Source organism: Saccopteryx bilineata, chromosome 4 (assembly GCF_036850765.1).
Source record: "Saccopteryx bilineata isolate mSacBil1 chromosome 4, mSacBil1_pri_phased_curated, whole genome shotgun sequence".
Lineage (NCBI taxonomy): Eukaryota > Metazoa > Chordata > Mammalia > Chiroptera > Emballonuridae > Saccopteryx > Saccopteryx bilineata.
In genome coordinates, this window is record NC_089493.1 from 281,750,787 (window position 1) to 281,767,170 (window position 16,384).

General features: G+C 44.3%; 1 protein-coding gene across 1 annotated transcript in view; it reads left to right on the forward strand.

The window, feature by feature from the left end:
• Positions 1 to 14,838, forward strand: part of USP7 (ubiquitin specific peptidase 7) — a 68,597-nt gene extending 53,759 nt beyond the window's left edge. Inside the window, exons 11-31 of the mRNA XM_066274909.1 lie at positions 596 to 678; positions 981 to 1,090; positions 2,686 to 2,842; positions 3,645 to 3,789; positions 4,108 to 4,238; positions 5,327 to 5,461; positions 5,875 to 5,976; positions 6,141 to 6,246; positions 7,665 to 7,757; positions 7,842 to 7,909; positions 8,249 to 8,349; positions 9,067 to 9,220; positions 9,785 to 9,852; positions 10,342 to 10,450; positions 10,544 to 10,621; positions 11,564 to 11,664; positions 12,476 to 12,575; positions 13,185 to 13,304; positions 13,456 to 13,527; positions 13,668 to 13,758; positions 14,237 to 14,838. Coding sequence (XP_066131006.1) covers positions 596 to 678; positions 981 to 1,090; positions 2,686 to 2,842; positions 3,645 to 3,789; positions 4,108 to 4,238; positions 5,327 to 5,461; positions 5,875 to 5,976; positions 6,141 to 6,246; positions 7,665 to 7,757; positions 7,842 to 7,909; positions 8,249 to 8,349; positions 9,067 to 9,220; positions 9,785 to 9,852; positions 10,342 to 10,450; positions 10,544 to 10,621; positions 11,564 to 11,664; positions 12,476 to 12,575; positions 13,185 to 13,304; positions 13,456 to 13,527; positions 13,668 to 13,758; positions 14,237 to 14,343 — 2,231 coding nt within the window. The 3' untranslated portion in view covers positions 14,344 to 14,838. The remainder of the gene's footprint in view (positions 1 to 595; positions 679 to 980; positions 1,091 to 2,685; positions 2,843 to 3,644; positions 3,790 to 4,107; positions 4,239 to 5,326; positions 5,462 to 5,874; positions 5,977 to 6,140; positions 6,247 to 7,664; positions 7,758 to 7,841; positions 7,910 to 8,248; positions 8,350 to 9,066; positions 9,221 to 9,784; positions 9,853 to 10,341; positions 10,451 to 10,543; positions 10,622 to 11,563; positions 11,665 to 12,475; positions 12,576 to 13,184; positions 13,305 to 13,455; positions 13,528 to 13,667; positions 13,759 to 14,236) is intronic.
• Positions 14,839 to 16,384: the final 1,546 nt, after the last annotated feature.

Genomic DNA, 16,384 nt, shown 5'->3' on the forward strand with positions numbered 1-16,384 from the left:
AGATTGATATCCACATGCATATTAAGGGATCCATCACATTTTCCTCATTGTTCTGCAGTGCAGTTTAATTGATAATTATAAGATATTTAAAGTGCACGTTGTGATTATTTGATATATGTCTACCTTTTGGAAGGATTACTTTCTTCTAATTAATGAACACATACATCATTTCACACATTTCATCCCCCCCCCTTTTTTTTTGCAGAGACCATTTAAGTTCTGTTCTCAGCACATTTCAGTTGTACGCGCCTATGCTAACCACGGCACCGTGTCACGTTAGCTCCTCTGACCTTGTTCCTGCGATGGCTGAAAGTCTGTGCACTGTTCTGTCCCTCCCTGCGCCCCTCGCCACCAGCCCCACATCCCTCCTCATGCTGTGCTGTCTTCATCATTGTAGCTTCATCAGTGTTTTGGTCACAATTTGTTCCTTGATTCCTGTTAAAGTTTTGCGAGTGTTGACTCCATATTACCATTTGTGAGACCCTTAGGAAGCCATACCAGTGTCCTAAGAGTTCACACTTGTGCTGTTAGTGGAAGTAATATGGCACCGTAATCAAAGCTTTCCTGATAACTTTTTTTATTTCTCTCTTTGAAGTATTTGAATCATTTGTGGATTATGTGGCCGTAGAACAACTAGATGGTGACAACAAGTATGATGCTGGGGAGCATGGCTTGCAGGTAACTTGGAAATTTTGTGTCAGTTTCCTGCTATAGCTTTTCACTTTCTTCTCACATCTTATGCTTAATTGTGAACTAATAATTACAGCTTTTCATATGCTGCTGGTATTCAGAACTTAGAGGATTTCCTTTCTTAGTCTGGACGTTCTGTTTCAGAGAGCACTAGCGTGACTCTAGTGTGACCCCGCCTCTCCCACCAGACGTTCCCAGCATGTTCCAATCTTGCTGAAATGCTCTTGCTTTCATTACTTCATAAAATAAGTTGCGGTCAACTAAACTTGCATTTCTTTTTCAATGTTCAGGAAGCAGAGAAAGGTGTGAAATTCCTCACATTGCCACCAGTGTTACATCTACAACTGATGAGATTTATGTATGACCCTCAGACGGACCAAAATATCAAGATCAATGATAGGTAATCCAGAATGGGGTGTGGAAGCTAAGATTTAATTATCACTTGGGTTTTTATGGGGTTAGTCTTTGTGCTTTGTGTTGTCTTTATATGTATCTGATTTATTTAAGATTCCCTTCTACCTACATGGAATTTTTTAAGATACAAGCTCGACTTGTCCCGTATTTTTGTTTGAGATCCGAGCAAAATTCCGAGATACTAGTTGTGATTCGGAAGCTGCCGCTAGTTGGCGCGTTGCCGCACGGGTCTAGTATCAGCAGTTTGATATACGAGTTGACTGACCTATGAGCTAAGTTACAGAACGAATTAAATTTGTATCTCGAAGTAACACTGTAATTTTAAAGGGATACCTGAAGTTTTGAGGCTGCTCCTTTTGTAGCTCTGCCTTGAACCCCACCGCTTTGCACTGTGGCAGATGTGGTCTGTGAGGGAGGGTCCTCCTGAGATGGTCCCTTAGACTTGGGATTTGAATGCTGTTGTATTTGGTCAAACGGGTCTCCCATATATCGGGGGTATCTCGGTTGGTGTTGACTTGTGGAACGTTGCAGTATTCAAGAATTCTGAAGTATGTGTGCCTGTGCCCCATTCGAGGGGTTTTCCAGATTTTTAAAATACAAAATATAAGAATGATACTACATACACTTTAGTGTAGAATACAGATTTTTTTTTATCCTGATTAGTTTGAGTACCAGCTTTGTACAGGGTAGAAGTCGGTCAGTCACACTTCAGACTTGAGGGGAAAACGTAACCCAGTCTGATTGTCACCAGCTGGGTCCTTGCTCACCCATTGTTACACTTCACTATCTTCACTAGATCCCCCAGACAGGCAGCCCACAGACTACGTCCTACCTGCTGGTGTGTTTTGTTGGGTCCTTAACTTTGTTTTATTTCTATTTTTATTGGAACTAGTTGCCAACATTAAAAAATTACACAATTTCCCGTAAAAGTCCAGATTTCTGGCATCTTTTATGAATTCAGAACTTTTGGCAACACTTGGTCCAGAATTTTTCTAGCAGTGGGGCGGGCAAGCGCCCGGCTGCCCCTTCGGGGTCCGTGCGCATCTCTGCCCGGCCCTCACCGCCCGCCTCTCCCTTCCTGCCTCTGACAGCACTCTGATCAGCACTGGTTCAGGTTTATGGAGGCAGCCATTTAAAAACAAGTTGAGTTCAGGGGATGTCTTTAGAAATCGGTGTGTGGAGTTCTTTTGTACATGTTCTCCTTCTCCAACTCTGATTTTTCCACATTTCTCCAACCTCCAGGATAGCTTTGTGGTCTCATCCTGCACTATCAGAATCATTTCATTGAATTATTTACGTCCTAGAAACGTCACAGTGCACATTTATCATAGCACTGGTTGTGTCGTTACAGGCATTTTTCTCATATCTAGCTTTAAATTTTGTAGTAACATATAAACTTTGTACTAACAAGTAGGAGCTGCCTCAGAAGTTTATAGGGCCTCTGAAGTCAAATTCATATTTCCCTTTCTAAATATACATGAGTCAGTAAATTAGAAGGCCTAACAGTAAATAAAGCTGGAAAGTGAATTAATTTACTTATAAGTGAAACCTGAATTTCTTTTAAAAATTTTTCCTTAATAGGTTTGAATTCCCTGAACAGTTACCACTTGATGAATTTTTGCAAAAAACAGACCCTAAGGACCCTGCAAATTATATTCTTCACGCAGTCCTGGTTCATAGTGGAGATAATCATGGTGGACATTATGTGGTTTATCTAAACCCCAAAGGGGATGGCAAAGTAAGTGCTGGGTGGGGCGGGGGCGGAGCAGGCGTGATGCTGGGCGTGGGGATTGTGCTGGCACTCAGCCTCACCTTTTCCTGATCCTGCCTGCTGGCCTTAGTGAAGCGTTCCTCCCTGGCCTCTGGCTTACCTGTATGTTCTCATTTATTCATTGCTGCTACTTTCAAGGCAAATAGTACATTAGTGGTCATATTGTATATGTGGGTCTCTTTTCGTATTGAATGTTGGACCTCACAGAATTCCATTACATCTAATACAAGGTGCTTCCTTTCCGCTTACAAGTTACAACAGACTAATCAAGTGCAGTGGGCAGGGCAGGCAGCACTGATTACATGGTATTCCACACGACCCATTGTCCACACCAGGGGTCCCCAAACGTTTTACACAGGGGGCCAGTTCACTGTCCCTCAGACCGTTGGGGGGGCAGACTATAAAAAAAACTATGAACAAATCCCTATGCACACTGCACATATCTTATTTTAAAGTAAAAATACAAAATGGGAACAAATATGTTTAAAGTAAAGAACAAGTAAATTTAAATCAATAAATTGACCAGTATTTCGATGGGAACTATGGACCTGCTTTTGGCTAATGAGATGGTCAATGTGTTCCTCTCACCACAAATGAAAGAGTTGCCCCTTCCGGAAGTGGATGAACATTAGCAGTTCCTCGAATGTGAAATGAGATGGGCAGAGAGACCCCAAGGCAGAGCCTGGTCCAGCACTGTGTCTGGGGGTGGGGATTGTGTGCTTCCCGGGGCGCTGCCTTGCTGCTGACATCTCGCTGTTCTCCCGTCCAGTGGTGTAAATTTGACGATGATGTGGTGTCGAGGTGTACGAAAGAGGAAGCAATTGAGCACAATTACGGGGGCCACGACGACGACCTCTCCGTCCGGCACTGCACGAACGCGTACATGTTGGTTTATATCAGGGAATCCAAGCTGAGTGAGTAGAGCCAGTCTTTTATGCTCTGCACTGTGGTTAGCTCTGTAGTGGTCCCATGGATCACTGCTGTGATGTTTTAGGCCACGATACAGTGGGCCTTGGTATGTCTCCTGTCCAGACACATGTTCTGCTTACTGTGCCTTATTTACAACATCTGGAAGCAGGATAGATTGGGTTTGTGGGCTTTGATGTGGATTCTTGGCATCAAGTAATTTCCCTTTACTAGATTGCTAAATTAATGAGGATATAAAATTGGGACCTTTTAAGGGGGGAGAGTAGAACCTGACAGAGGTGACTGAAGATGCGTTTTCCGTGCAGATGAGGTGTTACAAGCTGTCACCGACCATGATATTCCTCAGCAGCTGGTGGAGCGATTACAAGAAGAGAAAAGGATCGAGGCCCAGAAGCGGAAGGAGAGGCAAGAAGCCCATCTCTACATGCAAGTGCAGGTCAGTCCCAGCCTCCCAGGACCCTGTGTGGTTGGGGCCCTGGGCCTGCTGAGTGCTACACAGCTATGAGGGCTGGTACAAACATGGGCTTGTTGCTGGCAGAGCAGGATTGCTTTGGGCAGCCCCTTGAGCATTTTTAACTGAGGGACTGTGTGGGCCAGTTCCCTTACCGTTTGGAATATATACTCTACTTCAGGGTACAGACTTAGATGTGAGAAGTACTCAGGCCAGCACAGAGCAACAATACATTAGAGCAGTGGTCCCCACCCTTTTTTTGGGCCACAGACTGGTTTAATGTCAGAAAATATTTTCACGGACCGGCCTTTAGGGTGGGACGGATAAATGTATCACGTGACTGAGACAAGCGTCAAGAGTGAGTCTTAGTCAGATGTAACAGAGGGAATCTGGTCATTTTTTAAAAATAAAACATTCAGACTTAAATATAAATAAAACAGAAATAATGTAAGTTATTTATTCTTTCTCTGCGGACTGGTACCAAATGGCCCACAGACCAGTACCAGTCCGCGGCCCGGGGATTGGGGACCACTGCATTAGAGTATTTATAAAAGGTGCGGAGGGGGTTAGAGGGTTGCAGGACTCAATGGAAGGGTGCACAGGAAGGGAGAGGTCATCTGGAAGTGGAACCCAGGTGGGTAGGGGGCAGTGGCACATTAGGCCTCCTGACACCCAGGAGGAGAAGGCCGGCCAGAGTCAGCAGCGAGGTGAATTTCCAGATGTTCTGGTTCATGATTCAGTTGCAATATTAGGAAACAATGAAACCTCCTTTTAACAAATTACTTGGGAAATGATGCCTTGGGCACATCCTGTCTTTCTAATATTTGGTGATCACCATATGATGGATTTCTATATAGTAGATAACAGTAGCTGCATGAAAATGTAGCTTTTTGTCTTTTCTAAATAAATATTTTATGATTTAGTTATTAGTTTTGAAACTTTTCTCCTTGGGTCTTCTGAAAAAGGTTTGTGGAATCAAGACTAGTTAACATTTTACTATTTGAACTTTTTCTTGATGAGCATGGTCTCATTTTATTTTGTATGTCAGTTCTGTATTTTTGTGCAATTTTCAGATAGTTGCAGAGGACCAGTTTTGTGGCCACCAAGGAAATGATATGTACGATGAAGAAAAAGTGAAGTACACTGTGTTCAAAGTATTGAAAAACTCCTCACTCGCTGAATTTGTCCAGAACCTCTCTCAGACCATGGTGAGTGCCAGGTGCTCTGCTGATGTTTATTTTGACTTCCATGTTCCAGCCCCTTCTTTAGAATTGGCCACGGCAGTATCTTTGGAGTAGGTGCTGTGTTTGGGCCTGAGCAGTGAAGTGACCTGACCTCATGTCCTTTGGGTTGTGCCTGTGCCTGCCCTTTGACTTAATCTTAGTTAACTGAGTCTGCCATGAAGGAAGTTGGATGTGAACATGAAACTCCCCTTATGCCCTCCCCCCTTTTTCTTCTTTTTTGGTAAAGTGGACAGGAATTGGAATATTAGTGATCCTGCGGGCAGGTCACTGTTGCCCAAATCAGCAAAGAGAGATGTTGTTATGATTTTTTTCCTTAGAGAATTAAAATATGAACTGATTTAGTTTTAATGAATTTAAATTTTAAAATGTTTCCCCAGGGATTTCCACAAGATCAAATTCGGTTATGGCCCATGCAAGCCAGGAGCAATGGAACCAAACGACCAGCGATGTTAGACAACGAGGCAGATGGCAATAAGACAGTGAGTGTTGCTGACAGTTCCATGCCTCAGTGTGCTCTGCTGTTGGAGCAGCAGCCTATCTCCCCTTTGCTCCAGTTAGATATGTTTTCTTCAGTACAGGAGTAGTGTTTTATTCTCACTTCACCATTAAAATTTTTTAAAATTGACATATCTTTTGGAAATAGATGATTGAACTCAGTGATAATGAAAACCCTTGGACAATATTCCTGGAAACAGTTGATCCGGAGCTGGCAGCTAGTGGAGCAACATTACCCAAGTTTGATAAAGATCGTAAGTGCCCACCAAATACCCGACCACCTTCAGGGCTGTTGTGTTGGATTCCTGGACCATCGTTCTAAACACACAGGGTTAAGCGTTATTTCCTTGCAAAGAAATCTTATTAAATCCAAAAATGCATATTAAACCCCTATCATGGTCAAGGTGCCTTGATGAAGCCACTTAGAGCTGAGCCATGGGTTGTAGGGTCCTGGGAGGAGTGGAGGAAATAGCATTGTTGAGTCACCATGTTCCCTCTTCAGTCCTGGCATCCATGTTTACTGATCACATTGGTCTTTTATCTATTGGACTGATCTTGGAGGGCAGGGTCTGCAGACTTGCCATCAACAGCAAGTTGATTCTTGAATAATATGGACTTGAAATTCATGAGCCTACTTTTTTTTTTTTTTGGTGGCAGAGACAGAGAGAGTCAGAGGGTCAGACAGGAAGGGAGAGAGATGAGAAACATCAATTCTTCGTTGTGGCTCCTTAGTTGTTCATTGATTGATTTCTCATATGTGCCTTGACCGGGGGGCCTACAGCAGACTGCATGACCCCTTGCTTGAGCCAGCAACCTTGGGCTCAAGCTGGTGAGCTTTTGCTCAAACCAGATGAGCCTGCGCTCAAGCTGGTGCCCTCGGGGGTTTCGAACCTGGGTCCTCCACATCCCAGTCCGGTGCTCTGTCCACTGTGCCACCGCCTGGTCAGACTCTTGGGCCTACTTTTAAAAATAAATACTGTCTGTATTTTTTCTTTTTTATGATTTCCGTAATAACTTTTTCTCTAGCTTACTTTATTGGAAGAATATAGTGTATAATACATAAACATACAAACAATGGGGCCTTCCGTCAACAGTATGCTGTTAGTAAAGTTTCTGGGGAGTCAAAAGATATACATGGATTTTTTTACTTCTGGGGGTGGTGTCCCCTCATCTCCACATTATTAAGAGTCAAGTATATTTCAAGCATTGTGGGCAGCATGATTTCTGCGGACCATTGTAGCACAAAAGTGGCCACAGAGGTGTTTAAGTGAACAGTCTGGCTGTATTCCAGCACTGTATACAAAACAGCTGGGGCAGAATTTGCCACAAGATTGCATTTTTATTCCTGTAAGCAGTCACGTTTCTAGCAAAGACATATAACCATTAACATATATTCCCATGACAGTCAGCCATCTAGTTAGTACCAGGTCTTGAACCTGGGATTCCTAAATTCACTGCCCCAATCCCATTCCTCTGCGGCACATATGGGGAGTTCCTCGGGGTGTGGATGTCTGGAGTGATGCTCCAGTCGAAGCCCTTGCCTGGCGGTAACTTTCAGTTAAGTGCAGTAAGCTGTCATTTAGGGGCATACATAAGTTCACTGTTACTGTCTTTTTTTTAACAGTGTACTGAGTCTTAAGATCCTAATAAAACTTTTTTATGAACCTTGTAGATGATGTGATGTTATTTTTAAAGATGTATGATCCCAAAACACGGAGCTTGAATTACTGTGGGCACATCTACACGCCAATATCCTGTAAAATACGTAAGTCCAACTGTGCTCACCTTCTGAGTTGGTTCTGCTACAGTCTTCAGTGTATCACAGCTTTGGATTCTCTTTTTCTCCCAGGTGACTTGCTCCCGATTATGTGTGACAGAGCAGGATTTAGCCAAGACACTAGCCTTATCCTCTATGAGGTTTGGATGGTTTATTTTTCCATAATTAGTATATTGTTACTAGTTTGTAGAGGGTTTTTGTTGCTTGTTTTGCTAACCTGAATTTGTTATGTATAATGTCTGTAGCTAAGGTGACCTCAGGGTGAGGATCACATTTGTAGATTTGTTATTTTTACCAGTTGAGGATTGATTAGTGATTATTGCATCTTTATGGACATTAATATTTCCCATTAGCATTTTAACTTACTAAAAAATATGGGGCGGATAGAATTGGGTGTAGAGAAAATACATACTTAGTATGGTTATATTAAGCATTACAGATGTTGCTTTTTTGTAACTATTTTATTTCTGTTACTCTAGGAAGTTAAGCCGAATCTAACAGAGAGAATTCAAGACTATGACGTATCTCTTGATAAAGCCCTTGATGAACTAATGGATGGTGATATTATAGTGTTTCAGAAGTACGTATTTTTTAAAAGATTTTATCACTTTGTACTGTCAGAAGTTTCTTTCCTAAGTCCTATAACAGGAAACAAAAATGTGTCTAGATCTGGAGTCCCGCTTTGTTTGAAGGACCTCGCAATGCTGACAGAAGTGGGTTATCTCTGGGATTTGAAGTTAGGGGTGGTGAGCATTTTCATCATTTAAAGCTCTGATTTCCTAAAATGTCTACAGTGAGCATGATAACTGTTAACAGAAGTCTTTTTGAAATAGTAAAATTGTTTTCCTTCCCTTAAAGCATAGGGCATTTCTTAGAATGCACCTACTTAGTTCATTGATTTAAACCAGCAGGTCTACGGCCTTGGCCTAAAAGGAGCCTGCTGTTGCCTTTTACTTGCTCTTGAAATCTGGTCTGGATGGTCCTGGTACAGGTTATGGGCAGGCTCAGAAATGCAGTGGCCAACCGCGGGGTCTACAAACTTGTTGTAAGGGCCAGGCAGTCAGCATTTGAGACTTAGCAACTACTCAGTGCTGCTGCCTCAGCTTGAAAGGGCAGTCCGCCAACTCCTGATCAGAGAGCAGGCTCTGCCACAAGCCAGCTGTGTGGGCCCTGCATTTCACCTGGGTCCTTCCTCTTGTCTGTAGAGGAGAGGGCACCGATTTTTGTATTGGGATCAAGGGCGGTGACCCTACCTTGGGCTTTGATTCATTCTACACATTGTTCTTTCTCCACCCAGAGATGACCCTGAAAATGATAATAGTGAATTACCCACCGCAAAAGAATATTTCAGAGACCTCTACCACCGTGTTGATGTCATTTTCTGTGATAAGACAATCCCTAATGATCCTGGATTTGTGGTCACGTTATCAAATAGAATGAATTATTTTCAGGTATTTGATAAATGGTCTTCTGCTTTCAGATTCCACACCAGAAAAGCCAAGTTCTTTTTAAATGCTGATGAGGCTAATGGATCTGGTTCAGGCGGAGGGGCTGGTCCCACTGTCTTGAGAAAATCCCTGACTGAAGTGGGTGGGTTCTTTCCTCGGCCTCCCTCCCTCATCCGCCACCATGTCCATCTGCGCTCTTTGTCCTGAAGCCCTCTCTACTTGGCACAGTTTGCTTTCAGAGATAATAGTGGTAATAGTTTCTTTGCTTCAGTTATAACATGCCAAGTGTGAAGCATTAAAAAAAATCGTCAGGAAATGAAAAATCTGTAGACTTCACCATTAAAAGTGAAAAACCCTTTACAAGTTATCTTCAGATATGCTACTCCCATGGTGGTATGCTTTATTCCTGTTAGTAAATTCCTAGAACATTTAAATTCAGGCTGCTCTTACCACATTTCTTTGAGAGCATGAAGTGGCTAATTAATGATGAAGTTTATAAGCAAATTTCAGTTTATTTCCCCAAATGGGCACCTTCCTTCCTGATTCCGGCCCATGCCCTTCCCCCAGGTTGCAAAGACGGTTGCGCAGAGGCTCAACACGGACCCAATGTTGCTCCAGTTTTTCAAGTCTCAAGGGTAAGCCACACTCTCACTCGGTTTAGTTGTTACCGCATGCTTTTTCATAGCTCATCCAAACATCTTGGAACTAATTTTAATAAGTAGCTGGCCACATCACCTGACATGCCATTTCTTGTTTAGTTTCAGATATAGAATTGTCACCACTCATCTTGACCACACTACTCCAAGATGGCAAAATAATTGTCAGCCTCATCTATAGTCAGACTTCCCTTTAGTTGCGTCATCAGTAAACACGTCCCCTGTGTGTCCAGTTGGGTCTGTCCCAGCAGATTTCTATGTGCTGTGTCACCATTGCAGAGAACGTTCAGGTGTGACAGTCAGAGGGACTTAGGACTCGGGGAAATAGCATTAGAGTGGAACCTTGTGCCAGGTCCCAATTTCAAGTCTAGGTGTATAAGGCTAGTGGTTTGCTTTTCTGCTCAGTCATAGATATTTATTTTAGGCGAATAAACAAGTCACTTATTTATATGTTGTTTTCTTGTGTAGTTATAGGGATGGCCCAGGTAATCCTCTTAGACATAATTATGAAGGTACTTTAAGAGATCTTCTACAATTCTTCAAGCCTAGACAACCTAAGAAACTGTACTATCAGCAGGTATGAGTCCAAATTAATGTAACCACGGGTAATAAAGAGAAGCCTTGGGTTTTTGTGGCTGCATATCTAAATGGGTCTCTCTTTCCTTAATAGCTTAAGATGAAAATCACAGACTTTGAAAACAGGAGAAGTTTTAAGTGTATATGGTTAAACAGCCAATTTAGGGAAGAGGTAAGTTCTTTTTTTAATGGTATGAATTTTTGTTTTTATTGGAGCTTGTCTATGGTTTCTGTCTTGCCAGACCTTGACAACTAAAACAATAAAACAGCACAATGAGTGACAGCACGTTCGAGGTCCCCGGGCCCAGAGTCTGAGAACGTGGGACAGGCATAGCCCGAGTGTTGTGTCCCCTCCTGCCACCACGTCCAAGCCCTGGGGAATGAATAACAATGTCATGCTCCTGGAACCTCTGGGAACGCTTTTCTTACTGACGTGGATGTTTTGAGTTAGTGCCCTGCTGCTTGACCTGGGCAGTATTTTTCTCAAACCATTTCAGGCCTGTGAGCTCAACTGGCCTCCAGTGGGGTGGGCACTGACTGCTGGGCGCCCACTCAGGAAGGTGCTGACGTGGGTGGTGCCGTGTCTGTGCTTGTGCGTACAGAAGACGTCCAGCCACACTGTAGTCGTTCTTCTAGAATGTCTGCACTGCTGGGATCCCAAGTCTTTCTCACTTTCCTTTCTCTGCCAGTTTTGAGATGGGGGATTTTGGCCACATGCTATAGACGTTCACACCTGTGTGGAGTTGATGGGGCTGAAATGATTAAGCCCACTTGTGATCATGGTCTAGATTAATGAGCCTTCTTGCTCACTGCTGAGAATTAGAAAGGCTTGTAGATGATCTTTCAGGAGGGTCATTTCCTGAGAAGCTATCCTGGAAATGGCAAACTCTTGCAGTGAAGTGGCATTTCCTAAAGCCCCCTCGGTATGGGCAGATCGTCTGAGTGGACTCATGTATTGGGCCGTCGTGGTGGGAGTGTGAATGAGAGCGGTGAGGGCTAGAGACGACTGAGGGCATCTATGCCGGTTTCTTGCTCTCTTCAAGCAAAATTGGTTTGATACAGCAGACCCTTTATGTTTTCTTTAAAGTATTTCTTTCATCTTGTCATTTCTTAGGAAATAACACTATATCCAGACAAGCACGGGTGTGTCCGGGACCTGTTAGAAGAATGTAAAAAGGCTGTAGAGCTTGGGGAGAAGGCATCAGGGAAACTTAGGCAAGTACTGTCGGGGGTATCTGGGGCCCTGCGGGCGCTGGGCAGAGGGGCGGTCCCAGCCCAGTGCTGCAGTTGTGCTGGTGAGAATTGAACACAGCCAGAACTTTGGTGCGTTGTTGCCAGACTCATCTCCGCCTATCTCTGCAGACGTTTTTAAATATTTTACAGTTAAGCCATTTTTTTCCTCCTTCTCTCCCAGTCTCCTGATATCAACTACCTATAATAAAAATGTGTGATTAGGAGTGCCAAGCAGAGGAAGGATATTATTCCAGTAGAATAACTGAAACTGGGGAAGCTGCCATTGATTATATTAGAGAAACAGCTACTACTTACCCGTGTAGCCCACGTTCAGGCTGTAGCGAGAAACCTCACGTGCGATGAGCAGTTTCTGTTTCAGAGAGGAGGTTGTCCTTCTTTCTCATCACGGCACCTGTCCACTCAGTGTCAGGACAAAACACCCTTGTGGCTGTTGGTTCCTAGAACGGTTTCTCTCTTGTATTGATAGGAGACCTTTATTTTCTAAAGGGTGAGGGAGGAAAATACCGCAAGTCCTGCCTAGTGTGTGACTGTTCGAGGGAGGATTCACACAGTTCCAGGCGACTTGGCTTAACTGGCTCTTACAGGGCCACGTTGGAGGGGCCAGCTGACCAGTGTTGTGTCTGCTCCCCTGGATGCCTGCTTTGGACATTTCAGATCTTTTTAAAGAGAGAGAAGACAAGCAATTTTGATATAGCATTATAACAAGGAAACTGGCAGTCCCTATTTTTTTTTCACATGAATTTGTATCTTTTACCCCACCCTGTTTATATAGGCTGCTAGAAATTGTAAGCTACAAAATTATTGGTGTGCACCAAGAAGATGAACTATTAGAATGTTTATCTCCAGCGACAAGTAGGACGTTTCGAATAGAGGTAACTGCCCTGTCCTCGGCATCGCGAGGTCTGAGCCCTGGGTGGGCGGGGCAGCTGTCAGCCGCTCAGTCAGTTGTCTCGCACAGCATAAAATTTACCAGTTTAACTATTTTAATGGACAGTTCAGTGGCATTAAGTACATTCACACTGTTGAGCACTTGTCACCACGTTGCCACAATTTTCATCTTCCTGAACTAAAACTTCATACCCATTAATGTTCCCCCTCTCGGCCACCATGCTATCTCTGCGTCAGACTGCGCTAGGCCCTCATATAATGGGCTCGTACCGTCTTTGTACTTAGACATTAATTTCAAATATGGGCTCTCAGACCAGTCTTCTCAGAAGCTGGGTCCCTGTTCGTTTCTGTAGTTGCTGTGCTTCCACAGTAACTGGAAAAATCTATTATTTGATATCTTAAACTGGGTGTTGTCCTTAAAAACTTAGGTATCTTCTGGCTCTGAACTCTGTAATCATTCTAACACGACCCCAACGTAGTATTTTGGCAAAGATATGACCTAACTTCCTCATTGGAGGAGCAAGTCAGAAACATAGTGTTTTGGCTACATTGCGTGCTTTACTCAATTCTCTGTCTAAAATCTGCGTCCCCAGGAAATACCTGTGGACCAGGTAGACATAGATAAGGAAAACGAGATGCTGATCACAGTGGCGCATTTCCACAAAGAGGTGTTTGGGACATTTGGAATCCCATTTTTGCTGAGGATACACCAGGTGAGACTTTGTGGTAACAGTGTTGCACCCCTTTTGGATCAGTGTTGCTAAATCTGGTTTCCTGCCTTGGTGGGCTGACACTTGGCTTTGGTGGCGTCCCTGTGGGCTGTGAGCACCGGGTTGTGAGCACTCTGTCCTTTCCCATCCATAGGGCGAGCATTTCCGAGAAGTCATGAAGCGGATTCAGAGTCTGCTGGACATCCAAGAGAAGGAGTTTGAGAAGGTACGCGCTTCCTGGGCGCGTGAGCAGCTCAGCGGGCAGCACCTGGAGCCTCGAATAGTGAGAGGTCTCTGCTTTGCCGGAGCTGTGAGTTTTGCTGACATCCAGGACTGATGGCAGGAGTTTTCCTTTTTGTCTTTTAGTTTAAATTTGCCATTGTGATGATGGGCCGTCACCAATACATAAATGAAGATGAGTACGAAGTAAACTTGAAAGACTTTGAACCTCAGCCTGGTAAGAGCCCTCCCACAGTTTGCCTTCCATGTGAGGTTAGATCTAAGAAGCAAGTGGTAAGTGGCTCAAGGTGGAGAGCCCTTGGTCAAGGGCCACCACTTCCATTTCCACAGCGGGGCGACCTGGGCTTGCTCACCTCATCTGTCAAAGGGGGAACAGCAGGCCATAACCCATGAATTCTCATAAGGATTAAAGCGTGTGGCTTGCATTACACAGTGGCTAAAAAACTAAGTTCCAACATCAAGGTATGGGTGGCTCTGTGTGAGTGGCCAGCTCTGACAGTGTTGCATGTGGAAGCCACTAGACACTGAGTCAGGGTGTGGGTGCCCCAGCTCTGGGTGCGCAAACACCCAGGAACCCAGCCTCACTGAACCCCCCTGCCAGGCACCAGCTCTGCTCATGTGTTCACGTTGGCCACTCCTGGTGCGGGGTTCCTGGTACTTGTTCTGTGGTCTCATTGCCCCTCTCTCCCCACCAGGTAACATGTCTCACCCTCGGCCGTGGCTAGGGCTCGACCACTTCAACAAAGCCCCAAAGAGAAGTCGCTACACTTACCTTGAAAAGGCCATTAAAATCCATAATTGACTTCCTCACCCCGTGCGTGCAAGGCGAGGACCGCGTGTGGGTGTGCCCCTTTTTAACAGCGAGAACTTGGTACCTGTGCGCTCTAGCGAAGTCTTCAGCAAGAGGATTTGCTGCTGGTGTTAATTTTATTTTGTTGAGGCTGTTCAGTTTGGCTTCTCTGTATCTATTGACTGCCCTTTTTGAGCAAAATGAAGGTGTTTTTATAAAGCTTGGATGCCAATGAGAGTTATTTTATTTTAACCACGATGCAAGGCAACTGTCAGCGTAATGGGGAGAAGAGTAAAAGCGGGAGGCGTGGCGCTGGCGAAAGGTCTCTAGTCTGTGTCTAGTGGGCATAAGCTGCCTGGCTGCCTCGGGGTCCTGGTCCCCGCCCGCAGCTAGGCACTCTTATGTTTAGGCTCGTCTGGAGTATTTTACACTTTCAGTGACCTTTTGTGCATCTGTAAAGACAAAACAGAGACACTCACAAGCTAATAAATAGCGCTCTTTCCTTCACTGCGTGTCCTGTCGCCCCTTCCTCGGCTCTGTCCCCCGCTGCCCGGGTCTTTCTCATAAACTCGTCTCACTTCCATCAGCCACCACTGCTCTGCAGCCCATTTGCAAAGTGGATGCACTGAACACAGCCTGACAGACATGCTGGGGTCTTTATTAAATGGGAAGCACTGTTAATACAGTTAGGGTGCACTGTACTGTCTTGGCACACTGAATGATCGTGAAAGTTCGTACGAGCAGGTGAAAAAAAGTTATAAATAGAATTTCCTTAAAATGGAACCTATGGAACAAAAAAATGGAGAGCCTTTTAGCAAAGAGGGCATGCTCACTAGTGGTTAGTAAGCTGTTGACTTTGTAAAAAAGTTAAAATAAAATAAAAAAACAGGAAAAATGAAATTGTATATTTAATGAATGGACATGTACAATTTACTGCTGGGAGGAGGTGACTTCTGTTGGGTGAATCTACAAGTGACTCACTGATGTTGATATTCATTGTGTGTGGTTTTATTTCGGTCCAGGCCTTTTATTTTGGAGCTAATGCGAGCTGCGTGTCTAGTTTCGAGTGCAGTAAAATAGAATCAACAAATCACACTTATTTTTCAGCCTTTCCCGGTATTTTTGTTCGTTTCTGTAGCAGCAGTGTACACCCACTCTTCCTGTATATTGCCTTTTTGCTGGAAAATGTTGTATGTTGAATAAAATTTTCTATAAAAATTATAATGCAGTGACGTGGAAGTTGAGGAAGTTTTCTGCTCTCCCCAGAAAGGCTTGGGAAAAACCTTTTCATCATTTATAACAAGGTTTTACCAAGATATCCCCCCCCCCCCACCCATTTTCAGTATTGCTAATGTTCTGGCTTCGCTTCTTTTTGTTTGTTTGTTTACCTCTTACTAGGCTCATTTAAGCTGAAGAAATAAAAGGTTTTCCAGGTGGGAACCATGCACTAATAAGGTGACTGGGAATATGATCAAAATGGTGGAAGGCGCAGTTAGGGGATGTCAGCATTGGAGTGGCCGTAGCCCTCCGTGTGGCTTGCCACTGTGGCCCCGCCTCTCCAGCACATGGTTCCTGGTCTCTGGTCTGGTCTGACCCCAGACTCCCACTGTGGAGTGTACGCATAGAGTGCCGTTCCTCTGTCTTCCAGTGAACGTGGCAAGTGTTTTGTTTCAGGTTTTGGCTAAGGGTAGGTTCGTTGTTTTAGGTGACAGATGGAATTCTCCCTGAAGTTATTTAAATGATTGATTTTACAATGTGGGTGGGTGGCATCTGCTGCCTTTTCTTTCCATCCACTCTGAGTTACGGTGTCAAGAGTCTAAGTTCATAAAACTGATTGGGGGGGGGCAGGGATGGAGACAGTGCCTTTCAAACATCACTCTGAACCCCCAGGGTGTTCATCCTCTTCCTTCAAGATGTCGGTGTCTCGTGGTGACCTCAGTCCTAGAGTGGTGGATCCTTGGCAGCTGGGGTGTGCGTGAACGAGGGGCCCACCACCCGCGCACACGGAAGCAGTGTGCTGGACGAAATGGCTGCGTTTTACTTTATTGCTATT